This window comes from Chiloscyllium punctatum, chromosome 4 (assembly GCF_047496795.1).
Source record: "Chiloscyllium punctatum isolate Juve2018m chromosome 4, sChiPun1.3, whole genome shotgun sequence".
Classification (NCBI taxonomy): Eukaryota; Metazoa; Chordata; class Chondrichthyes; order Orectolobiformes; family Hemiscylliidae; genus Chiloscyllium; species Chiloscyllium punctatum.
Window position 1 is genome coordinate 19284555 of NC_092742.1, and position 25752 is coordinate 19310306.

Genomic DNA, 25752 nt, shown 5'->3' on the forward strand with positions numbered 1-25752 from the left:
TTGATTGCTCAGCTATTTCAGAGAGACATTAAAAATCAACCACATTGCAGTGAGGCTGGAATCACATATAGGCTTTTTACAATCCAGTAGCTTCACATTTAAGATTACCATGACTAACACTTATTTAAAATAATACAGGTATTTATTTATTTAATTAAATGAAGTTCTGCAGCTGCACCTTTAAGGGGAGGTGATTACTGAATGTCTTTTATTACAATACTGTTAACCCAGAGACCTGGGTTCAAATCCTGTCACGGCAGGTGTTGGGAGTTTGAATTCAATAAATATCTGGGAACCAGGAACTAACGATGACCAAGAACAACATTGCCAATTGTTGGTTCACGGATATCCTTTAGGCAGGAAATTGTCATCCTTACCTGGTCTGGCCTACATGCGACTGCAGACCACAGCAACGTGGAAAACACTTAATTACCATCTAGGCAATTAGGGAAGGTTAATAAAGCCAGGCTGACTAGTGACCCCCACATCCTCTTAATTAATTAAGAAAAAGCAACCAGCTGGGGATTTGAATTCAGCCTTCGACCTGTAGATTACCCTGTGGTTTTCACACTCCCATCATCAATGGACTCAAACACTAGGAAACTTTAAACCCGACCCTTTCTTGCCTTCTAGATTGTGCACAGACTTCCTAAAACCCGCTCAGGAAAGATAATGCGTCGAGTTCTGAGGAAGATTGTGGAAAATAAAATCGATGAGCTCGGTGACCTTACTACCCTGGATGATCACACAGCTGTGCAGGAAATTATCGACGGCCATAAGCAGGTTCTGAAAAAGGAAGCTAAATATTAACTGGGAAGACATCGTGCCAGGGATTTTAAATACACACCGGTTTTATTTTTATAAGATTATATTCAATGCAACATATTACGACCAAAATGACCTAACTCCTGACAGCCCTCATTGTGGAGATGTGTAATCTGGAATGGAACTCTGTTTCTTTATTATAATGCCCCTGTATTTGAATTACCCAGCAGTGCTCTCTCCATCACAGTTCACAGGGCAACCACTCTATGGCAGGAACTGTGGCTATCCAACAACTACAGGAGAGAAAGTGTGGAACAAACTGGGGGAAATGTGCAATGGCTGATGCTTTGGGACTGTGAATAGCCGAGGTTCACATTTAACATTGACAATACACTGTGCCCAGGTAAGGAGCAGTACGATGATCCAGTCTGACCATTCTGACAGTATCTGCTAAGTATTTCTGTCAAAACTGCAGATAAACTGCTTCATCTCTGGAAAATATTGGGAGGATCAGAAGGCCAGATTTTTGAGGTGGTCCCTCTCGCCAACTCTTGTGGATTTCGAGAGAAAGAATGAGAGAGAGAAAAAAAGTGACTTCAGTGCTCCTCTACAGTCACAACATGATCCTTGCCAAAGCATTATTTATTTTTCAAACCTGCTTGTTTGTTTTTGAATACAAGAGCTGCATGCCGTGATTAAAACTCAGGTACGCTTCACTGACAGAAGGCAGAGAACAACTTCAACCTCAATAGTTCAGGTTCTCTTGGTTAGCTCGTTACGTAGAAAATACAAGACTGCAGGAACTTTGATTTTTAAAAGCAGATCATCATTAAATGTCCAATGTAATGATTAGCACCAATGGAAATTTGCAAGCTGAATGTTGCCATGGTTGCCTCAGTGACCTCTGGACTTATTAAACACGCAACTCCTTGAATAGTGGCCAACATGATTGATCCAATACACCATTTTTACTGGAAATAAATCTCAAACCTAACCTTGAATATCTGCGAACTGAGAAACATGGTTCACTTAAACTGACTTTTCTTTTGGATGTTTGTTTTCAGCTTCATTGACAAAGCGTCCTCTGGAGCAAACTATAGTAATTGAGGCTGGGGGAATAGGGTCACTTGGATGCTGCCTGAACTGCTGTGCTGTTCCAGCAGCACTAATCCAGAATGGGGTCACTGTAGCCCAGGCAAGTACAAATGTTCCTGTTTCCAGCAGCTGATTATACATGCTGCCTCTGGGATTTGTTGTTAATGGAGGGTCATGCCCAGACTTTCCTTTCCAATGTGCTCTCACCTCGGTTGGACTGTTGCAGACTGGGGTAGCTGCTCCCATCTCCCTTGAATGGGAGTGTACTAAATGTGAGCTTCACAAGGAGTCAAGGGGCAGGGGAAAAGGTGACTCAGGCAAGTGGGGTTTAAACTATAATCGGATGAACCATGAGCTTAATGTATGGCAGAATGAGCTTGAAGGGCCAAATGGCCTACTTTTACTTCCAAATGCTATGTTCCTTTTCTCTCCCCCCTCCCCCAGGATTTTCCTACATCTGAAATCAACTTAACCAGGATTCCCTTGCTTTGAATTAATTGTCTTTTTAAAAAGTGAATCTTTTGTAAATGCATAAAAAATTTTTCAAAGATATGCAGAACAAGGCTAATATTTGTGTATTTTATTAATTATTTAAAGCTTATAACATGATTAGGGGATTCAGTATCAAGCACAGTGACAGACAGAAGACGTCATATTATATACTCTAACACTGTTGTCAAAACTGGAATGCTGGCAACCTCTACTTTCTTCATCTCATATCTTCCTATCCAATCTCTTCCTCTGAAGACAGAGACTCAAAAAGGTTCACCCTTGGTTATCACTGACTAGCAATGAGTCTGCACTGTGAATGTCAACAGATATACATAAATCATTCCTCATTGGAGAAAGAGTAGTGCATTTTACAGCACTGGTCACTGGAGAGGGTCAGGAGACTAATGATGGCTGGACAGGAAAACCTGGCTAGATGCTGTGTCCAATCGCAGGCTCAGCCTGAGCTGAGGTCAGGCTACCTTTGCAAAGTTCCAAGCTCATAATGAGGTCGTGCTCTTCTGCATTGGTGATCACACCACCCACTGAGGCAGTGGGCTAACTCACAAACTGCTCCTCCGACCTACTGCCTCTCAGTTGTTTGTGACACATATCACCATCATATGTTAGAATTCACTGGGAGTGCAAGTTGCTTGGGCAACATAGACATTGACATGTATGTTGTTGGCTGGAGTGGTAGATCCAATGTCCCTTCCTCCATACTGGTGATCAGGAATCACTCCTGATCTTAACAATGGATGTTGGGAAGGATTTGCAAGTCGATACTTAGCCAGCACAGTTGTATTGTAAATATACCACCCTTGGACACTGAGTTCTGTCTGGGACACGAACCCAGAACTTCAGAGGATATTCACTGTGCATAAGAGACCCTCTTTTGTGGCACACATCCAATACTCAATAAACTCACAAAATCAGAGTTACACTTTAGAAGAACCTTCACTAAATTAGACATTGAACACAGTCATTGAGATATGTCAATATTCATGACCGAGCAGGCTATGTCATTCTGACAAACGCAAAATACTGTGGATGTTGGAGATCTGTAAAGAAAAACAAACTGCCAGAGGAACTCAGCAGGTCTGGCACCTTCTGTCGAGAGAGAAAGAGAGAGAGCGAGAGAGGAACAGAAAATGTTTTGATGTCCATAACTCTTCTTCAAAATGTTAACTGTTTTTCTTTCCCCAAATGCTGCTGGACCTGCTGAGTTTGTCCAACACTTTCAGTTTTATATTGTTCTGACTGTGGGAGGTAATTAATGCACATTATTGGCTGAGCATAGGGACCTTTACTTGACATTTAATCAGTGTCCCAGGGAAGGGAAAGTAGTAAAGGTATTTCATTATCAAACAAAGACATGTCTCATCTTGAGAAATTCAGATGCTCAGCAAAATTGCGGATGCTCTGATTCATTAGAACATTAAAGAATTAGAATAGATGACACTACTCTAAATATTATATTCCAATAATTACTCTGCTCTCAATTTCCAGCTGCTTTTAGAACTGCTTCTCATTTCTCTGTCCCCAGCATTCACACAGGTCAAGGATTAGGTTATAAAAGTACAATACTGCAGTTACCGGAAATCTGAAATAAAAACTGGAAGTGCTGAAGAAATGGGACATGTTTGATCTAGCAGATCTAGTAGCATCTGTAGAGAGAAACAGAGTTTACGTTTTGAGTCCAGTGTGAAACTGTTACAGGGATTAGGGAGGCCTATTGCTCCCACATGTATGAGTCCCTCGAGCACCGTGCTTTGCTTTAAATGGCCCTGAATATTTAATCTTTACTATGTTCTGAAAGATAATGATTCAGCCAGTGAAGACATCTTTACTAAACTGTGTTTTAGATTTACTTTAAACTAATGCCTTCTGATCCTTCTAGTCTAACAAAGGGTAATATTTCAGGATCACCTTATCTGCACCCATTAAGATTCTCTGCTTCATTGAGGTCCCATTGAATGTCTGTGGAAGTAGTCAGAAGTCACATGGCACCAGGTTATAGTCCAACAGGTTTATTTGAAATCACAAGCGCTGATCCTTCATCATGTGAAGGATGGAAGATCAGGAGATCCTGATATTGAATCTTCACCTGACGAAGAAGCAGTGCTATGAAAGCTTGTGATTTCAAATAGACCTGTTGGAATATAATCTGGCGTTTTGTCTCCTCAATCCAACACCAGCACCTCTGCATCATGGAATGTGGTGCTCAGCTTTCTCCAGTGTTCCCTCACAGACCCATTCCCTCTATACTTAGTGTAATTCAGTAGGCCTCACATTAGGGCCTCGTGGGTTGATAGAATATTTCCCCATATCCAAAACCATGGATTAAGCATGTCACCTACCCTTGTCCAAACTACAGACTGATCTCTCAAATGGTGCTGTGTTTTGCCAAAGCCAGTGCCTGGTTATCTAATCCTTGGAGCCACCCCCAAGAGAACCAGTCCAACAGACAGCATTAAAGCTTGGAGTACAGAGAATACAGTGGCAGAAAAACCAGCATCTGGAGAAGATTCTGATGCTCAGTTGTACTGGATGCTCCATCTTGCTGACTACATGCCAGTAGCTCCATTATATTGGGTTGATACTGCAGCTGGCTGCATTTGAGAGAAAATTCATTTTGAAGAAAGCTAATGAAGTTTAGAGCACCAGGGTTCAGGTGTTTGTATCTTCTACAATGACTCAGCGACAGACTACGAAGTAGTGTCCACCCTCCTGCCCACTTGCCTAGTTGGAGAAAGACAATGACACAAGCCAGAAGTCCCCGGTTTGATTACTTAGTCTGGCTGATCCTAATTGAGATCGCACAGCGAGAGAGATAGGTCACCAGTTTTAAAACAAAAAAAAAATTTTCCAGCAGTTTGTAAAGATTTGTATTGAAAAATATGGAGTGGTTACGGTTTTTATTTTTAAATAGCATTCTTCGGTCTTGAGCAGCTGGGATAGAATCATTATCTGTGGACGTACTATCAACCGTAAACTCAAGCTACACAACCCTCGGCTTGGGGAATGTTGTGGAGTCCCATCCCAAAGGTGCACTCACTCTTCTGTAGATACTCATACATTGCTTTGGCTCTAAAATTATCAAAACGACACAATTATTAAAAAGCTTCCTCCAGGAAAACATGAGGAGAGGGAAACATGAGGTAGAGTTGAAGAGTCCAGCCACGCTGCGGACACTTGCTTGTCTTCTTGGCCCAGCTTGGGGACATACGAACAGCAGCTGGAATCAGTGTCAGCACGGCCTTGTTATCTTTCACCCGTGTTTAGTGGATTTTAGTCAGCTCCCATTTCCCATCTCCAAACAGGAATAACATGGAGTCATGGTGCTGCCCAGAGAGAGAGAGAGAGGGGCAGAGAAATAAACATTGATTGATACATTGAAACTTAAGTGGATCATTTCCTTGCTCTCAGAATGTGCACTGCCAGGAAATGGAAAATTAAAGAATGATTCTTGTTAATTAAAATCATTCCTCTACCTCCCAGCAATTTCCCCACTCCACCCTGACTCCTCAAACTGTTGACGTACAACAGGTGACTCAGGAGACACCAACTCACCCCCACTTCACCAGTGTATTCAAAATCAGAAAAATGGCTGGGCTATTTATACTTTCTCCCCACCCCCACCCTCCTCTCATTTATCTCTCCACCCTTCAGGCTCTCTGCCTCTATTCCTCATGAAGGGCTTTTGCCCGAAACGTCGATTTTACTGCTCCTCGGATGCTGCCTAAACTGCTGTGCTTTTCCAGCACCACTCTAATCTGGGCCATTTATTAGCCTGTTTCCAGTGGGATACCACAAGCTAAGCACCGCAATTTAGTCAATACTCCCCACCAGCACAGAATGGTAGGGCTGACACTAACTGTAGCGTACTCACGACTGGTCTAAACTCGGGACCTACCAGTGAACCCGAGAGACTGAACACTCTCTCCTGAACCAGTCACTCCCTGTTTTTTCCCTGGAGGGGTCGGAGAACATTTTAGTGTGAGAAGTTTAAACATCAAAGAGAGTTGGGAAGAAGGAGGATTGCTAAAGAGGATTTCCTGAGCAGGACCCTGAGCTAGGTCTGAATTAAACATGCTCATGTCTGGAACATCCATCCTGAGAATCACTGAATCCCCACAGTGCAGGAAGATGGCATTTCACCTATCAAGTCTGCACCAACTCTCCAGACCCAACTTCCCATCCTATCCCCGTAATCCCATAGTAACCCAGCCTAAGCATCCCTGGACATTATGGGGCGATACAGCATGGCCAATTTACCTAACCTGCATATCTTTGGACTGCTGGGGTGGGGGAGAGAGGGGGGAGAGGGGGCATGCAGAGACGGGGAGAATGTGTAAACTCACAATTACCCAAGGCTGGAATCGAACTTAGGTCCTTGGCACGGTGAGGAACTTGTGCCAACCACTGAGGGACCATGGTAACCCTTCCTGCCTTGTCTTGCTGGATATCTTTAACATAAAGCCACAGTAACTTCTCCCCAATAGCTTTGATTGAGACGCAGAACTACAATAGCAGGGCTTCCCAAACATTTTTACATTGTGACCCTCATTTTGCTGCTGGGAAGACCCCAGACATATGAGAGTGGGGAGAGGAACGAGGGAGAGAGCGGGGAGAGGAACGACGGAGAGAGCGAGGAGAGGAACGAGGGAGAGAGCGAGGAGAGGAACGAGGGAGAGAGCGAGGAGAGGAACAACAGAGAGAGCGAGGAGAGGAACGACGGAGAGAGCAAGGAGAGGAACGACAGAGAGAGCGAGGAGAGGAACGACGGAGAGAGCGAGGAGAGGAACGACAGAGAGAGCGAGGAGAGGAACGACGGAGAGAGCGAGGAGAGGAACGACGGAGAGAGCGAGGAGAGGAACGACGGAGAGAGCGAGGAGAGGAACGACGGAGAGAGCGAGGAGAGGAACGACGGAGAGAGGAGAGGAACGACGGAGAGAGGAGAGGAACGACGGAGAGAGGAGAGGAACGACGGAGAGAGGAGAGGAACGACGGAGAGAGCACAAAGAGAGGAACGACAGAGAGAGCGAGGAGAGGAACGACGGAGAGAGAGAGGAGAGGAACGACAGAGAGAGCGAGGAGAGGAACGACGGAGAGAGCGAGGAGAGGAACGACGGAGAGAGCGAGGAGAGGAACGACGGACAGAGCGAGGAGAGGAACGACGGAGAGAGCGAGGAGAGGAACGACGGAGAGAGCGAGGAGAGGAACGACGGAGAGAGGAGAGGAACGACGGAGAGAGCACAAACAGAGGAACGACAGAGAGAGCGAGGAGAGGAACGACGGAGAGAGAGAGGAGAGGAACGACAGAGAGAGCGAGGAGAGGAACGACGGAGAGAGCGAGGAGAGGAACGACGGAGAGAGCACAAAGAGAGGAACGACGGAGAGAGCACAAAGAGAGGAACGACGGAGAGAGCGAGGAGAGGAATGACGGAGAGAGCGAGGAGAGGAACGACGGAGAGAGGAGAGGAACGACGGAGAGAGCACAAAGAGAGGAACGACAGAGAGAGCGAGGAGAGGAACGACGGAGAGAGAGAGGAGAGGAACGACAGAGAGAGCGAGGAGAGGAACGACGGAGAGAGCACAAAGAGAGGAACGACGGAGAGAGCGAGGAGAGGAACGACGGAGAGAGCGAGGAGAGGAACGACGGAGAGAGCGAGGAGAGGAACGACGGAGAGAGCGAGGAGAGGAACGACGGAGAGAGCGAGGAGAGGAACGACGGAGAGAGCGAGGAGAGGAACGACGGAGAGAGCGAGGAGAGGAACGACGGAGAGAGCGAGGAGAGGAACGACGGAGAGAGAGAGGAGAGGAACGACGGAGAGAGAGAGGAGAGGAACGACGGAGAGAGAGAGGAGAGGAACGACGGAGAGAGAGAGGAGAGGAACGACGGAGAGAGGAGAGGAGAGGAACGACGGAGAGAGGAGAGGAGAGGAACGACGGAGAGAGAGAGGAGAGGAACGACGGAGAGAGCGAGGAGAGGAACGACGGAGAGAGAGAGGAGAGGAACGACGGAGAGAGAGAGGAGAGGAACGACGGAGAGAGAGAGGAGAGGAACGACGGAGAGAGAGAGGAGAGGAACGACGGAGAGAGCGAGGAGAGGAACGACGGAGAGAGCGAGGAGAGGAACGACGGAGAGAGCGAGGAGAGGAACGACGGAGAGAGCGAGGAGAGGAACGACGGAGAGAGAGAGGAGAGGAACGACGGAGAGAGCGAGGAGAGGAACGACGGAGAGAGGAGAGGAGAGGAACGACAGAGAGAGAGAGAGGAGAGGAACGACGGAGAGAGGAGAGGAACGACGGAGCGAGCGAGGAGAGGAACGACGGAGAGAGCGAGGAGAGGAACGACGGAGAGAGGAGAGGAACGACGGAGCGAGCGAGGAGAGGAACGACGGAGAGAGCGAGGAGAGGAACGACGGAGAGAGCGAGGGGAGGAACGACGGAGAGAGCGAGGAGAGGAACGACGGAGAGAGCGAGGAGAGGAACGACGGAGAGAGCGAGGAGAGGAACGACGGAGAGAGAGAGGAGAGGAACGACGGAGAGAGCGAGGAGAGGAACGACGGAGAGAGGAGAGGAGAGGAACGACAGAGAGAGAGAGGAGAGGAACGACCGAGAGAGGAGAGGAACGACGGAGCGAGCGAGGAGAGGAACGACGGAGAGAGCGAGGAGAGGAACGACGGAGAGAGCGAGGAGAGGAACGACGGAGAGAGCGAGGAGAGGAACGACGGAGAGAGCGAGGAGAGGAACGACGGAGAGAGCGAGGAGAGGAACGACGGAGAGAGCGAGGAGAGGAACGACGGAGAGAGAGAGGAGAGGAACGACGGAGAGACAGGAGAGGAACGACGGAGAGAGAGAGGAGAGGAACGACGGAGAGAGCGAGGAGAGGAACGACGGAGAGAGAGAGGAGAGGAACGACGGAGAGAGAGAGGAGAGGAACGACGGAGAGAGAGAGGAGAGGAACGATGGAGAGAGAGAGGAGAGGAACGACGGAGAGAGGAGAGGAGAGGAACGACGGAGAGAGGAGAGGAGAGGAACGACGGAGAGAGAGAGGAGAGGAACGACGGAGAGAGCGAGGAGAGGAACGACGGAGAGAGCGAGGAGAAGAACGGCGGAGAGAGCGAGGAGAGGAACGACGGTGAGAGCGAGGAGAGGAACGACGGAGAGAGAGAGGAGAGGAACGACGGAGAGAGCGAGGAGAGGAACGACGGAGAGAGGAGAGGAACGACAGAGAGAGAGAGGAGAGGAACGACGGAGAGAGGAGAGGAACGACGGAGCGAGCGAGGAGAGGAACGACGGAGAGAGCGAGGAGAGGAACGACGGAGCGAGCGAGGAGAGGAACGACGGAGCGAGAGAGGAGAGGAACGACGGAGAGAGCGAGGAGAGGAACGACGGAGAGAGGAGAGGAACGACGGAGCGAGCGAGGAGAGGAACGACGGAGAGAGAGAGGAGAGGAACGACGGAGAGAGCGAGGAGAGGAACGACGGAGAGAGCGAGGAGAGGAACGACGGAGAGAGCGAGGAGAGGAACGACGGAGAGAGCGAGTAGAGGAACGACGGAGAGAGAGAGGAGAGGAACGATGGAGAGAGAGAGGAGAGGAACGACGGAGAGAGGAGAGGAACGACGGAGCGAGAGAGGAGAGGAACGACGGAGAGAGAGAGGAGAGGAACGACGGAGAGAACGAGGAGAGGAACGACGGAGCGAGCGAGGAGAGGAACGACGGAGAGAGAGAGGAGAGGAACGACGGAGAGAGAGAGGAGAGGAACGACGGAGAGAGAGAGGAGAGGAACGACGGAGAGAGAGAGGAGAGGAACGACGGAGAGAGAGAGGAGAGGAACGACGGAGAGAAAGAGGAGAGGAACGACGGAGAGAGGAGAGGAGAGGAACGACGGAGAGAGAGAGGAGAGGAACGACGGAGAGAGCGAGGAGCGGAACGACGGAGCGAGCGAGGAGAGGAACGACGGAGAGAGGAGAGGAGAGGAACGACGGAGAGAGCGAGGAGAGGAACGACGGAGAGAGAGAGAGGAGAGGAACGACAGAGAGAGCGAGGAGAGAAACGACGGAGAGAGGAAAGGAACGACGGAGAGAGCGAGGAGAGGAACGACGGAGAGAGCGAGGAGAGGAACGACGGACAGAGGAGAGGAGAGGAACGACGGAGAGAGCGAGGAGAGGAACGACGGAGAGAGCGAGGAGAGGAACGACGGAGAGAGGAGAGGAACGACGGAGAGAGGAGAGGAACGACGGAGAGAGGAGAGGAACGACGGAGCGAGCGAGGAGAGGAACGACGGAGAGAGCGAGGAGAGGAACGACGGAGAGAGCGAGGAGAGGAACGACGGAGAGAGCGAGGAGAGGAACGACGGAGAGAGAGAGGAGAGGAACGACGGAGAGAGGAGAGGAACGACGGAGCGAGCGAGGAGAGGAACGACGGAGAGAGAGAGGAGAGGAACGACGGAGAGAGCGAGGAGAGGAACGACAGAGAGAGAGAGGAGAGGAACGACGGAGAGAGGAGAGGAGAGGAACGACGGAGAGAGCGAGGAGAGGAACGACGGAGAGAGCGAGGAGAGGAACGACGGAGAGAGGAGAGGAACGACGGAGCGAGCGAGGAGAGGAACGACGGAGAGAGAGAGGAGAGGAACGACGGAGAGAGAGAGGAGAGGAACGACGGAGAGAGAGAGGAGAGGAACGACGGAGAGAGGAGAGGAGAGGAACGACGGAGAGAGGAGAGGAGAGGAACGACGGAGAGAGAGAGGAGAGGAACGACGGAGCGAGAGAGGAGAGGAACGACAGAGAGAGCGAGGAGAGGAACGAAGGAGAGAGCGAGGAGAGGAACGACGGAGAGAGCGAGGAGAGGAACGACGGAGAGAGAGAGGAGAGGAACGACGGAGAGAGCGAGGAGAGGAACGACGGAGAGAGGAGAGGAGAGGAACGACGGAGAGAGGAGAGGAGAGGAACGACAGAGAGAGAGAGGAGAGGAACGACGGAGAGAGGAGAGGAACGACGGAGCGAGCGAGGAGAGGAACGACGGAGAGAGCGAGGAGAGGAACGACGGAGAGAGCGAGGAGAGGAACGACGGAGAGAGAGAGGAGAGGATCGACGGAGAGAGCGAGGAGAGGAACGACGGAGAGAGCGAGGAGAGGAACGACGGAGAGAGGAGAGGAGAGGAACGACGGAGAGAGAGAGGAGAGGAACGACGGAGAGAGCGAGGAGAGGAACGACGGAGAGAGCGAGGAGAGGAACGACGGAGCGAGCGAGGAGAGGAACGACGGAGAGAGCGAGGAGAGGAACGACGGAGAGAGCGAGGAGAGGAACGACGGAGAGAGGAGAGGAACGACGGAGCGAGCGAGGAGAGGAACGACGGAGAGAGAGAGGAGAGGAACGACGGAGCGAGCGAGGAGAGGAACGACGGAGAGAGAGAGGAGAGGAACGACGGAGAGAGCGAGGAGAGGAACGACGGAGAGAGCGAGGAGAGGAACGACGGAGAGAGCGAGGAGAGGAACGACGGAGAGAGCGAGGAGAGGAACGACGGAGAGAGAGGAGAGGAACGACGGAGAGAGAGAGGAGAGGAACGACGGAGAGAGCGAGGAGAGGAACGACGGAGAGAGAGAGGAGAGGAACGACGGAGAGAGAGAGGAGAGGAACGATGGAGAGAGAGAGGAGAGGAACGACGGAGAGAGGAGAGGAGAGGAACGACGGAGAGAGAGAGGAGAGGAACGACGGAGAGAGCGAGGAGAGGAACGACGGAGAGAGCGAGGAGAAGAACGACGGAGAGAGCGAGGAGAAGAACGACGGAGAGAGCGAGGAGAAGAACGGCGGAGAGAGCGAGGAGAGGAACGCCGGTGAGAGCGAGGAGAGGAACGACGGAGAGAGAGAGGAGAGGAACGACGGAGAGAGCGAGGAGAGGAACGACGGAGAGAGGAGAGGAACGACAGAGAGAGAGAGGAGAGGAACGACGGAGAGAGGAGAGGAACGACGGAGCGAGCGAGGAGAGGAACGACGGAGAGAGCGAGGAGAGGAACGACGGAGAGAGGAGAGGAACGACGGAGCGAGCGAGGAGAGGAACGACGGAGCGAGCGAGGAGAGGAACGACGGAGAGAGCGAGGAGAGGAACGACGGAGAGAGGAGAGGAACGACGGAGCGAGCGAGGAGAGGAACGACGGAGCGAGCGAGGAGAGGAACGACGGAGAGAGCGAGGAGAGGAACGACGGAGAGAGCGAGGAGAGGAACGACGGAGAGAGCGAGGAGAGGAACGACGGAGAGAGAGAGGAGAGGAACGACGGAGAGAGGAGAGGAACGACGGAGCGAGAGAGGAGAGGAACGACGGAGAGAGAGAGGAGAGGAACGACGGAGAGAGCGAGGAGAGGAACGACGGAGAGAGCGAGGAGAGGAACGACGGAGAGAGCGAGGAGAGGAACGACGGAGAGAGAGAGGAGAGGAACGACGGAGAGAGAGAGGAGAGGAACGACGGAGAGAAAGAGGAGAGGAACGACGGAGAGAAAGAGGAGAGGAACGACGGAGAGAAAGAGGAGAGGAACGACGGAGAGAAAGAGGAGAGGAACGACGGAGAGAGGAGAGGAGAGGAACGACGGAGAGAGAGAGGAGAGGAACGACGGAGAGAGGAGAGGAGAGGAACGACGGAGAGAGGAGAGGAGAGGAACGACGGAGAGAGCGAGGAGAGGAACGACGGAGAGAGAGAGAGGAGAGGAACGACAGAGAGAGCGAGGAGAGAAACGACGGAGAGAGGAAAGGAACGACGGAGAGAGCGAGGAGAGGAACGACGGAGAGAGCGAGGAGAGGAACGACGGAGAGAGCGAGGAGAGGAACGACGGACAGAGGAGAGGAGAGGAACGACGGAGAGAGCGAGGAGAGGAACGACGGAGAGAGGAGAGGAACGACGGAGAGAGGAGAGGAACGACGGAGAGAGGAGAGGAACGACGGAGCGAGCGAGGAGAGGAACGACGGAGAGAGCGAGGAGAGGAACGACGGAGAGAGCGAGGAGAGGAACGACGGAGAGAGCGAGGAGAGGAACGACGGAGAGAGAGAGGAGAGGAACGACGGAGAGAGGAGAGGAACGACGGAGCGAGCGAGGAGAGGAACGACGGAGAGAGAGAGGAGAGGAACGACGGAGAGAGCGAGGAGAGGAACGACGGAGAGAGAGAGGAGAGGAACGACGGAGAGAGGAGAGGAGAGGAACGACGGAGAGAGCGAGGAGAGGAACGACGGAGAGAGCGAGGAGAGGAACGACGGAGAGAGCGAGGAGAGGAACGACGGAGAGAGGAGAGGAACGACGGAGCGAGCGAGGAGAGGAACGACGGAGAGAGAGAGGAGAGGAACGACGGAGAGAGAGAGGAGAGGAACGACGGAGAGAGGAGAGGAGAGGAACGACGGAGAGAGAGAGGAGAGGAACGACGGAGAGAGGAGAGGAGAGGAACGACGGAGAGAGGAGAGGAGAGGAACGACGGAGAGAGGAGAGGAGAGGAACGACGGAGAGAGGAGAGGAGAGGAACGACGGAGAGAGCGAGGAGAGGAACGACGGAGAGAGAGAGGAGAGGATCGACAGAGAGAGCGAGGAGAGGAACGACGGAGAGAGGAAAGGAACGACGGAGAGAGCGAGGAGAGGAACGACGGAGAGAGCGAGGAGAGGAACGACGGAGAGAGGAGAGGAACGACGGAGAGAGCGAGGAGAGGAACGACGGAGAGAGGAGAGGAACGACGGAGAGAGGAGAGGAACGACGGAGAGAGGAGAGGAACGACGGAGAGAGGAGAGGAACGACGGAGAGAGCGAGGAGAGGAACGACGGAGAGAGGAGAGGAGAGGAACGACGGAGAGAGCGAGGAGAGGAACGACGGAGAGAGGAGAGGAACGACGGATAGAGGAGAGGAGAGGAACGACGGAGAGAGCGAGGAGAGGAACGACGGAGAGAGCGAGGAGAGGAACGACGGAGAGAGAGAGGAGAGGAACGACGGAGAGAGGAGAGGAGAGGAACGACGGAGAGAGCGAGGAGAGGAACGACGGAGAGAGCGAGGAGAGGAACGACGGAGAGAGCGAGGAGAGGAACGACGGAGAGAGAGAGGAGAGGAACGACGGAGAGAGGAGAGGAGAGGAACGACAGAGAGAGAGAGGAGAGGAACGACGGAGAGAGGAGAGGAGAGGAACGACGGAGAGAGGAGAGGAGAGGAACGACGGAGAGAGCGAGGAGAGGAACGACGGAGAGAGAGAGGAGAGGATCGACAGAGAGAGCGAGGAGACGAACGACGGAGAGAGGAAAGGAACGACGGAGAGAGCGAGGAGAGGCACGACGGAGAGAGCGAGGAGAGGAACGACGGAGAGAGGAGAGGAACGACGGAGAGAGCGAGGAGAGGAACGACGGAGAGAGGAGAGGAACGACGGAGAGAGGAGAGGAACGACGGAGAGAGCGAGGAGAGGAATGACGGAGAGAGAGAGGAGAGGAACGACGGAGAGAGGAGAGGAGAGGAACGACGGAGAGAGCGAGGAGAGGAACGACGGAGAGAGGAGAGGAACGACGGATAGAGGAGAGGAGAGGAACGACGGAGAGAGCGAGGGGAGGAACGACGGAGAGAGCGAGGAGAGGAACGACGGAGAGAGAGAGGAGAGGAACGACGGAGAGAGGAGAGGAGAGGAACGACGGAGAGAGGAGAGGAGAGGAACGACGGAGAGAGCGAGGAGAGGAACGACGGAGAGAGCGAGGAGAGGAACGACGGAGAGAGAGAGGAGAGGAACGACGGAGAGAGGAGAGGAACGACGGAGCGAGCGAGGAGAGGAACGACGGAGAGAGAGAGGAGAGGAACGACGGAGAGAGAGAGGAGAGGAACGACGGAGCGAGCAGAGGAGAGGAACGACGGAGAGAGGAGAGGAGAGGAACGACGGAGAGAGCGAGGAGAGGAACGACGGAGAGAGAGAGGAGAGGAACGACAGAGAGAGCGAGGAGAGGAACGACGGAGAGAGGAAAGGAACGACGGAGAGAGCGAGGAGAGGAACGACGGAGAGAGCGAGGAGAGGAACGACGGAGAGAGGAGAGGAACGACGGAGAGAGCGAGGAGAGGAACGACGGAGAGAGGAGAGGAACGACGGAGAGAGCGGAGGAACGACGGAGAGAGCGAGGAGAGGAATGACGGAGAGAGAGAGGAGAGGAACGACGGAGAGAGGAGAGGAGAGGAACGACGGAGAGAGCGAGGAGAGGAACGACGGAGAGAGGAGAGGAACGACGGAGAGAGGAGAGGAGAGGAACGACGGAGAGAGGAGAGGAGAGGAACGACGGAGAGAGCGAGGAGAGGAACGACGGAGAGAGCGAGGAGAGGAACGACGGAGAGAGCGAGGAGAGGAACGACGGAGAGAGCGAGGAGAGGAACGACGGAGAGAGCGAGGAGAGGAACGACGGAGAGAGCGAGGAGAGGAACGACGGAGAGAGCGAGGAGAGGAACGACGGAGAGAGCGAGGAGAGGAACGACGGAGAGAGGAGAGGAACGACGGAGCGAGCGAGGAGAGGAACGATAGAGAGAGCGAGGAGAGGAACGACGGAGAGAGAGAGGAGAGGAACGACGGAGAGAGGAGAGGAATGAAGGAGAGAGCGAGGAGAGGAAGGACGGAGAGAGCGAGGAGAGGAACGACGGAGAGAGCGAGGAGAGGAACGACGGAGAGAGGAGAGGAATGAAGGAGAGAGCGAGGAGAGGAACGACGGAGAGAGCGAGGAGAGGAACGACGGAGAGAGCGAGGAGAGGAACGACGGAGAGAGCGAGGAGAGGAACGACGGAGAGAGAGAGGAGCGGAACGACGGAGAGAGCGAGGAGAGGAATGACGGAGAGAGCGAGGAGAGGAACGACGGAGAGAGCGAGGAGAGGAACGACGGAGAGAGCGAGGAGAGGAACGACGGAGAGAGAGAGGAGAGGAACGACGGAGAGAGCGAGGAGAGGAACGACGGAGAGAGAGAGGAGAGGAATGACGGAGAGAGGAGAGGAACGACGGAGCGAGCGAGGAGAGGAACGACGGAGAGAGAGAGGAGAGGAACGACGGAGAGAGCGAGGAGAGGAACGACGGAGAGAGCGAGGAGAGGAACGACGGAGCGAGCAGAGGAGAGGAACGACGGAGAGAGAGAGGAGAGGAACGACGGAGAGAGAGAGGAGAGGAACGACGGAGAGAGCGAGGAGAGGAACGACGGAGAGAGCGAGGAGAGGAACGACGGAGAGAGCGAGGAGAGGAACGACGGAGAGAGCGAGGAGAGGAACGACGGAGAGAGCAATGAGAGGAACGACGGAGAGAGCGAGGAGAGGAACGACGGAGAGAGAGAGGAGAGGAACGACGGAGAGAGAGAGGAGAGGAACGACGGAGAGAGCGAGGAGAGGAACGACAGAGAGAGCGAGGAGAGGAACGACAGAGAGAGGGGAGGAACGACGGAGAGAGAGAGGAGAGGAACGACGGAGAGAGCGAGGAGAGGAACGACGGAGAGAGCGAGGAGAGGAACGACGGAGAGAGCGAGGAGAGGAACGACGGAGAGAGCGAGGAGAGGAACGACGGAGAGAGGAAAGGAACGACGGAGAGAGCGAGGAGAGGAACGACGGAGAGAGCGAGGAGAGGAACGACGGAGAGAGCGAGGAGAGGAACGACGGAGAGAGGAAAGGAACGACGGAGAGAGCGAGGAGAGGAACGACGGAGAGAGCGAGGAGAGGAACGACGGAGAGAGCGAGGAGAGGAACGACGGAGAGAGGAGAGGAACAACCGAGATAGTCAGGAAAGAAATGAGGGAAAGAGCAGGATGTCGGGGAGGGCAGAGGACTGTAAAGCTTTCTAATCCTCAAGATTTTTAAATTAAAATGTACCAACCATACCGTTTGTGATTTATTTAATGCAAAAGCAAGCAGGAAGGCTATGTCACTATTAAAACATTTAGAAGACTCTGTACTGGAGCATGGTGGCTCAGTGGTTAGCACTGCTGCCTCACAGCATCAGGGTCCCAGGTTCGATTCCACTGTTTGTGTGGAGTTTGCACATTCTCCCTGTGTCTGCGTGGGTTTCCTCCGGGTGCTCCGGTTTCCTCCCACAGTCCAAAGATGTGCCGGTCAGGTGAATTGGCCATGGAAAATTGCCCATAGTGTTAGATGCATCAGTCAGAGGGAAATGGGACTGGGTGGGTTACTCTTTGGAGAGCCGATGTGGACTTGTTCAGCCGAAGGGCCTGTTTCCACACTGTAGGGAATCTAATCTAATCTAAATCTAAACTCCACCAGCCTCACAACCTACAGCCTGTGAAGCCCTGCACTGTGTAGCCTTTGCATCCACTGACACTCAGTGAAAGGGTTAGAAGTTTCTCCCTGAGGTCGAGTTAATGGTCTCCTACCTTCTCCAAGCTGCTGCGGTGACCCACACTGATGACAGTCATGCCCAGCTGCTTGCAGGTGTGGTACAGCTCTCCTTCTGTCTCCTCTGTCAGTGCACTTGTAGCTTCATCTAACACTGGGAAGAGAAGGAGGACTGCTTAAGAATCAGAAGCTTGCAAATTCCAGTCAAAGTGGGATACCTGGAAGGACAAGGTTGGGCTGGATGGTGCTCGAAAGAACAAGGGGTTGATCCCTTTGGAATGTATAAAATCCTTCAAGGGCTTGTCGGGGTAGGAATGGAGCTTTTCCTCTGGTTGCAGATCCAAGAACTTGTCAAGGGTTGGGCAGGAGTCAGAACCTCAAGATAAAGGGCTGGCCATGTTTGACTGATATTGGGAGACATTTTGAACCAATAGGGCTGTGAATCTAATCCTGAGGCTGTGAATTCTCAGCTGATAGTTCGATGCCAGTACTGTAGCTCTACATGAACCCCCTCAAAGCCAAATGTGTTTGATATAATCCTCCATCCCTTTCTCCGCCATGTAATTTTCCCTGTTAAAGGCACCTACACTATTCACCTCCATGACTCCATGTGGTAAGCAAGCTCTGCCTTGTCTAGTCCACGTGATAACTGGCATTCATGTTACATTCACTGGTGAACAGGTTTGGGACTGTCCAGGTATCATCTTCGAGGAGAAAGTGAGGACTGCAGATGCTGGAGATCCTGAAGAAGGGCTCAGGCCCGAAACAGCGATTCTCCTGCTCCTTGGATGCTGCCTGACCTGCTGCGCTTTTCCAGCAACACATTTTCAGCACTGACCAGGTATCACCCTTACAACACGTGATATTCATGCCATTACACTGGGATGAAATTAAGCCAAGTTCTTTTTTAAAAAAATGGAGATGTACTGTCCTGATCCAATACATTATCCAAATTTCACAGCGTTATTATCAATATGACAGAAACAAATTAGGAATAAAATACAAAAAAAAAAGATATTGCTGGAGAAATTCAGCAGATCTTCTCTCCATCAGAAGGTCGGAAGAGGGGACATTCACAGATTGTTACACAACGTTCAGCACAGTTCACGACTCCTCAGATACTGAAGCAGTCCACCTTCAAATGCACCAAGATATGGACCATAGTTTGGGCTGTCAGATAGTTTGAGGCCCACACAAGTCAGGCAATGACCATCTCCAATAAAAGACAATGTATCCACCACTTCTTGACATTCAATGGCGTTACCATCACTGAATATCCCACCATTAACATCCTAAGGGGTACCATTGATCAGAAACTCAACTGGACTTGCCACATAAACACAATGGCAACAAGACCATGTCAGAGGCTAGGAATCAAGCATGTGTACCTCACCTCTTGACTCTCCTGGTCTCTCCACTATTTACAAGGCACAAGTCAGGAGTGTGATGGAAACTCCTTACTTGCTTCCATGGGTGCAACTCCAACAATACTCAAGAAGCTCGACACCATCCAGAACAAATTAGCCCACTTGTTTGGCATCTCACCCACAAACATCCACTCCCTCAGTCAGCGACACTCAGTAACAGCAGTGTGTACTATCTACAGAATGCCCTGCAGAAATTCACCAAAGATCCTTAGACAGCACCTTCCAAACCCATGACCACTTCCATTTGGAAGGTTAAGGTTTAGCAGGCACATGGGCACACCATCACTTGCAAGTTCCCCGCCAAGCCACTCACCATCCAGACTCGGAAATATATCGCCGTTCTTTCACTGTCGCTGGGTCAAAATTCTAGAATTCCCTCCCTAACTGTCTACCTCCAGCACATGGATTTGCCAAGGGCAACTAGGGGCGGTCAATAAATGCTGCCCAGCCAGGGACACCGACATACCACAGAGAATCAACAAAAAAATGTGAAGAGAAAACAGAGGTAACTTTTGACTCCATGGCCCTTCTTTAATGAGGTCTAAGAAATAAAACACCTTGAAGATTCACAAGCAGAAAGACCCATCTCTCAGACCATCCAGCGGATAATACACAGTAAATGGCTTGGTCAGTGTGTTATCTTGGGAGCAGTACAGTCCAGGGAAACTCCAATGGGCTATAAAACAGGTCATCAGTTGGTCCTCATATTCATTCATCTTCATGCTGCACCACATGGGGGACAGACTGTAATGACCTGCCCAGCTTGGGCGGGCCTGAGACAACTTTTTCAGAGCAGCCTTCACCCAATGTGTTTCCCTTATAATATAGCTCAAAACAGGAACTAGCTCCATTGGCCTCAACTCTTCAACTCTGTTCCCTTTGCCTTAACCAGCTGATGAGGATGTTCCCTGAGACCCAACCAGCGTTAACCAGCCTGCCAAGCTAGGCTGGCCTGTGGTGTGGCTTAGGGCTGATCAACACTAACCTGCATATTTGGGCTGGTGATAGAAGAGTCGAGCAAAGCACAGTCTCTGCATTTCTCCAGGAGACAGCACATCGTACCTGGTGAGCAACAAGAGGCCAATCAGATCTTGAACACTCCTTCATGACATGTCAGAGAAGAAAGCATGAATAGAACAGATCTCTGAACCAAACTGTTCCACGATTCCATTTAACCCACTGAGAAACTGACCTAATCCCTTCTCAAACAGCCAATGATCCACAGCAAATCACCCAAGGTGGGGAAATCTTTCTGAAATGTCTTTGTGCTTTTGCAAAGTAATTGAGCAAAACCAATCCACCACACCCCTCAAATTACACAAATGCCACAATTCAACTCTAATCAGCAGCATTACATGGGATATATTACTTCCCAAAATGTCACCACTGTTACGAAGTCACTACACATCTTTCCCACTGAATGAGAGAGCAAACCAAAGCCCTTGCTTCATGCTGAGTTAGTTGATTGTGGGGCTGCTATAATTAACCTCAGGATCCTGGGACAATATCCACTGGGTGCTGTGAAGGTGACAGTGTGAAACTCACTGGCTGCATGCTTGCTGACACTCATTGTAACAGAATGTCATGTCAGCGGCACGGTGGCTCAGTGGTTAGCATTACTGCCTGACAGCACCAGGAACCCAGGCGAGTTTGCATGTTCTCCCTGTATCTGCATAGATTTCCTCCAGGTGCTCCAGTTTCCTCTCACAATTCAAAGATATGCAGGTCAGGTGAACTGGCCATGTTAAATTGCCTGCATTAGTCAGGGGCAAATATAGGGATGGGGAATGGGTCTGGATGGATTACTCTTCGGATGGTCGGTGTGGATTTGTTAGGCCGAAAGGCCTGTTTCCATACTGTCAGGAACCTAATCTAATACATTAATAATGGTTATATGGCACTGGACAATGCCTGGCTAACTGGCACTTACCCTGACAAGGGGCTGTGTGCCCTCCAAGTGACAATAAATCTAATTCTTTTAAGTGGATTCCCCATAGTCAACTTGAACAACTGGATAAAGTTAAAAATCACACAAGACCAGGTTATAGTCCACCTGATGAAGGAGCAGTGCTCCGTAAGGTAGTGCTTCCAAATAAACATTTTGGACTATAATTTGGTGTTGTGTGATTTATAACTTTGTGTACCCCAGTCCAACACCGGCACCTCCAAATCTGGAACAACTGGGGCAGATTTTGCAATCCTGTACTGATCTGCATCGCGATGTAATTGTTATGACAATGAGTTTGAACCCTAAAATACTATGTGTGTTTTTAGCCCTCAATTCGAAAACACTTTTTTTTTTCTAAAAGAGGACTGCTACAGAGAAAAATGATCTGCGTGTGTAAAATCTGTGGTTGGCTGACAAAATAATTCTGTAAGGAATCTGAAAATATCAAAAGAAGTTCAGACAGAGAGAAATAATACTGAAGAATATCCAATACCAGAAGACATCATCAAGGTACAAATGACCTGTCATCCCAGGTGACAATGTTCACTACTGTCAGTTATCTAATACGTAGAGGAATGGTTTGCCAATTCAGTCTTTAAAAAGGAGTGCTGACTCATCCTGTGATCAGAGTTAGTTTAAACAATCCACTAGCCACTGAGACTTCAGTGACTAAAATCGTGCACAGTTTGCTTCTTAATTTCAGACACAATGGGAACAGTGTCTGTTGTCAATAAGAGTGAAAATCTGCACAAAAATGTGTCAAGTTTGAAAGTCAGAAACTCAGATGTAAAGTCTAAATAAAAGTCAGTCTCACCAGTTCCAATCCACTCTCTCATCCAGACCATCAGTCCTCTTCAGGAGTGACCCCTTAATGCAAGAATAGCTAAATCAGTTAGACTGTAACTCTCTGCGGTTCCAAGCTGTTGACCAAGGAGATAAGGATTAGAGTCTATATCAGCCTTGCGGAGTTGCTTGATCAGATCGAGCTCAGAATCTGCCTCTTAGTACCAGCCGGGAGAGCCAATTATCTTCCAGCTTCATAAGGGAGCCAAAGACAGAAGCTACTGGAAATACTCAGCACATCACGCAGCATCAGTGGAGTCTTCAACATGAAATATTAGCACTGCATCTCTCATGGAGTCAAGTAGCTTGTGTTTTACATGTATATTTATGAGCTGGCCTGTACGTGGAAGGAATAGGGGATGAATTGGATATTTAGGAGTCAGCAAGATACAATGGGCCAAATAGCCACCTTATTTGCTGCACCATTCTTTAAAGGCAGAGAACACACAGAAAGTACACTCCGTTAACTAACAAGAAAGAAATTTCAACACATCACTTGACACTAGGGTATAACACATGTAAATACACAGTTAGAAAACCAGTTGAAACATCAACCCAACATACAGTTTAATATGCCATCCAATCACCTTGATTTGGTTCCAGCCAGTCACTTCCAGGTATCTCTTATTCTATAATTAATAGACCCCATATTTATTATCCATCATTACAACTTGTACTCATTATCCTATAGCTAATTATTATCCATTAGCTTATGCAAAAACCAGGTACCTGTTATCCAATGCATAAACCAGGTACTCATTATTCCATATGTAATAGCCAGAGGTTTGGTGCCTTACACATAAACAAGGTATAAATTATTCTAAAATTTAAACCAGGTATCCATTAAACCATACATGAGGCAGGTGTCCATTAGCCCTTATATGAACCACTGGAGTCCTACAATTAGACTGCAGTTTGTAACTCACTGTCGGCTATCCTTTTCATATATTTGAAGCAAACTGAATCTTTTGCATGTATTCTAATCTGTAAATTATTCTCAAGTATCCATCATTCCATAGCTAAAACATTTGAGGCCCTTACCGATTCCATCTGTAATCACTCCTGAGTATCCATTACTTTATATTTAAACCATCTGAACCCCTCCTAAAACTGCTCAGGATGAAAGGAGTTTAAATAGGTACTCAGAGAGAGTCACACTTCAATCTTCACTCCTGTTACCTGTGGAAGAATACTGCTTGTTGTAGATACTGAAACACACTTTACCAGAAGACACCATTAAGATCTAAAGTTTAAACAACAACCACAAGCTGCCCTTCCTCGTACTGAACTGTTTTGTTAACTATTAATCCAGGTCCCTCATAACTGCATCCATTTCAGAAATAATTTTCTCTGTATATCCCATATCCCTTCCTGCAGTTAATTCTATTCTGCCTGTCCTTCAGTATCAAAGCCCGACTCTCCTGCATCATGTGTGCAATGCACTGTAGGGTCTGTCCACATGCTGATTTTCTTTGAGTCCCATGGAGTTATGTTTTTTCCCCAGAAAATGTACTTCACTGATGAAACCCTGCGAGAACAGGTAAAAACAATGGGTTTGATTCATCCACGTGGATGCCACTCTGTAGGTCAGCATTTACTGCGCATCCCTAATTGCCCTGGAGTGTGTGCAATTCAGACAAAAATTTTATTTTTTTTTTTAAAAGAGTTCTTGGTCACCTAATTTCATTCCTACAATGAACACATTGAAAATAGAGCAAATGGTAAAAAGTAGGAATGCTCACTCACTCGAGAGAAATGACTGGTCTTGGTTGAACCTGAAGGTCACCATGCCTCGATGAGGGGAGAAGTTGAAGAGGAGAGCCCTTCATGGTAACCTCAGCTGAAGCAGAAACTGAACCTGTACTGTTGGCGCTCCTCTGGATTGCGAACCAGCCCCGAACAGCAGATGGTATTAACACCAGAACAATACAAACATTGAAGCACAGAGATGGAGGAGGCAGCGCTGTGCAGGGATCTGAGCAAGTGGGGATTTCTAAATGTGAGGCACATGTAGGCCAATGGGCAATGGCAGATGAGTAAGACTAGAGGGATGAGTGGGAGATGTGTGGGGCTGAGGGCAACTCTTACACACGTTCAATCAAGTTTAGCTATTCTTGCATTAAGTGTGTGAAGTGCGTGTGTTGTAAACGCTGAACCGTGTAAACTCTGCCCTGGTGCCGGTAAAAGGAATGAGTTATCAATGACTCACCAATCCGGTCAATGTTAAGAAGCGGATGATTCTCTCGTCATCTGGTAAACCTGAGGGAAATAACGCATCAAAAGAGTCACCTCTGTACTTCAGTCAACAAACTGCTGCTGTGAATAGTTGGCTTGGCACATGATGCTGTATACCTGTAACTGGGTAGATTTCCTTCAATGGATAAATTACCTGTTTTCAAAAAAAGACAGACAAAATCGGAAACATTTTTATAAATTGGTTTTCAAGCAGCTCATTTAAACACAGCCCTCCCAATCACTCTGCCTTGAGAACATTACAGTGTCTAGCTCTTTCCATTTTCTCCCCGGAATTCTTTCATTCCACAACTCTGCCCTTCCTTCCCGAGAGCTCGAATTTCCTCTTTCATGGTCCCCGTACTCTCCCTGTCCAAGGACTCTCCCACCTTTCTGATTAGATAGCTCAATGAACATATGGGAGTGATTTAAGGCTAAGGAGGACTTTGAGCTGAGAATGGTGAATACCAATACAGACCAGTTGGGCCGAATGGCCTGTTTCCTCTCTGTAACATCACTGTGTATGCAGTCTGTGAAGTTCACGGAAGTAAGCAGGGGTGGAAGTAAAACAAAAGAGGCCGGTGACAGTGATTAGGATATTCCTATAGGCAGCCTGCATGCAAGAGGCCTTTTCCACCCTGAGGCTCCAGCTCTGACACGTCCACCGAGTTTCTTAAACCTCCAACTCCAATTTCCTCCCTTCCAACTTCCTGCTGCCCTAACACCTGACATTCATTCAAGACAAAGAGCCTGGCATGACTGGCACCCCCCCTGACACCGTGACAGTACTGTGCACCAAGTACTAGATGCACTGCTGTAACTCAACAAGGCTCCTCCAGAAGCACATTCCAAACCCCTGACCTCTACCATCTACAAGGTAATAGATGTATGGCAACACAATCATCTGCAAGTTCTCCTCCATGCCACACACCAGCCACACACCAGCCTAGCCTAGCTTTCCTCCATTGTCACTGGGTCAAAATCCAGATTCTCTTCTGAACAGCACTGTGGGTGTCCCTGAACACCAAGGACTGCGACAATTCAAGAGGAACTACCTTCTCTGGGGCAATTAGGGATGGGCAATAAATGCATAAGTGGCATCCATGTGGATGAATCAAACCCATTGTTTTTACCTGTTCTCGCAGTGTTCCATCAGTGAAGTATGGCTTCTGGGGAAAAAACATAACTCCACGGGGCCCAAAGGAAGTCAGCATGTGGACAGACCCTGCAAGTAAAGAGTACAGCCTTTCAACAACTCGCCTTTTCAATTCAATTATGATGCACGTAATTCAAGAAACAATGACTTGAATAACGTTCTAAAAATGTAGCTGCAAGGCCAAAAAAATGACCTGCTGATTGGGTTCAGCTATACTACATCTCTTTGCCTCTGTGGAAGTGTGTGTGTGTGCGTGTGTCAGTGTGCGCGTGTGTGACTGTGCGTGATTGGGAGGTGGGGGGGGGTACAGCAGAGAAAGTCAAGCCTTGGAGGAATCAGTGACATCATTCTCCGGCACAGCTATTACAGCCATCAACCAAACCGAGGTGTTTGGGGGGGGGGGGGGGGGGGGGGGCGGGCAGGGGGGTGGGAAATGGGGATGTGGCTCCTCTCCTCACTCTGCCCATGGATGACGCTC

At 50.4% G+C, this 25752-nt stretch overlaps 2 protein-coding genes across 9 annotated transcripts in view; one reads left to right on the forward strand and one right to left on the reverse strand.

Moving 5' to 3' along the window:
• Window positions 1-25752, forward strand: part of LOC140476113 (acetyl-coenzyme A synthetase 2-like, mitochondrial) — a 128235-nt gene that overhangs the window by 72944 nt on the left and 29539 nt on the right. For 2 of the 4 annotated variants that reach the window (XM_072568207.1, XM_072568208.1), the window contains one exon: window positions 634-5155. The exons of the other annotated variants lie outside the window; for them this stretch is intronic. In XM_072568207.1, coding sequence (XP_072424308.1) covers window positions 634-810 — 177 coding nt within the window. In that variant the 3' untranslated portion in view covers window positions 811-5155. Of the gene's footprint in view, window positions 1-633; window positions 5156-25752 lie in introns of those variants that run through there. 4 annotated transcript variants of the gene reach the window in all.
• The window catches only part of abcd4 (ATP-binding cassette, sub-family D (ALD), member 4), a 50441-nt gene continuing 29939 nt past the window's right edge, over window positions 5251-25752 (reverse strand). For 3 of the 5 annotated variants that reach the window (XM_072568211.1, XM_072568212.1, XM_072568213.1), the window contains 7 exons: window positions 25252-25343; window positions 24239-24275; window positions 24096-24145; window positions 21858-21910; window positions 20081-20157; window positions 17707-17822; window positions 5251-5693 (listed from right to left, as the gene is read on the reverse strand). In XM_072568211.1, coding sequence (XP_072424312.1) covers window positions 5631-5693; window positions 17707-17822; window positions 20081-20157; window positions 21858-21910; window positions 24096-24145; window positions 24239-24275; window positions 25252-25343 — 488 coding nt within the window. In that variant the 3' untranslated portion in view covers window positions 5251-5630. Of the gene's footprint in view, window positions 5694-17706; window positions 17823-20080; window positions 20158-21857; window positions 21964-24095; window positions 24146-24238; window positions 24276-25251; window positions 25344-25752 lie in introns of those variants that run through there. The other 2 variants (XR_011960412.1, XR_011960413.1) reach the window with 2 other exon arrangements.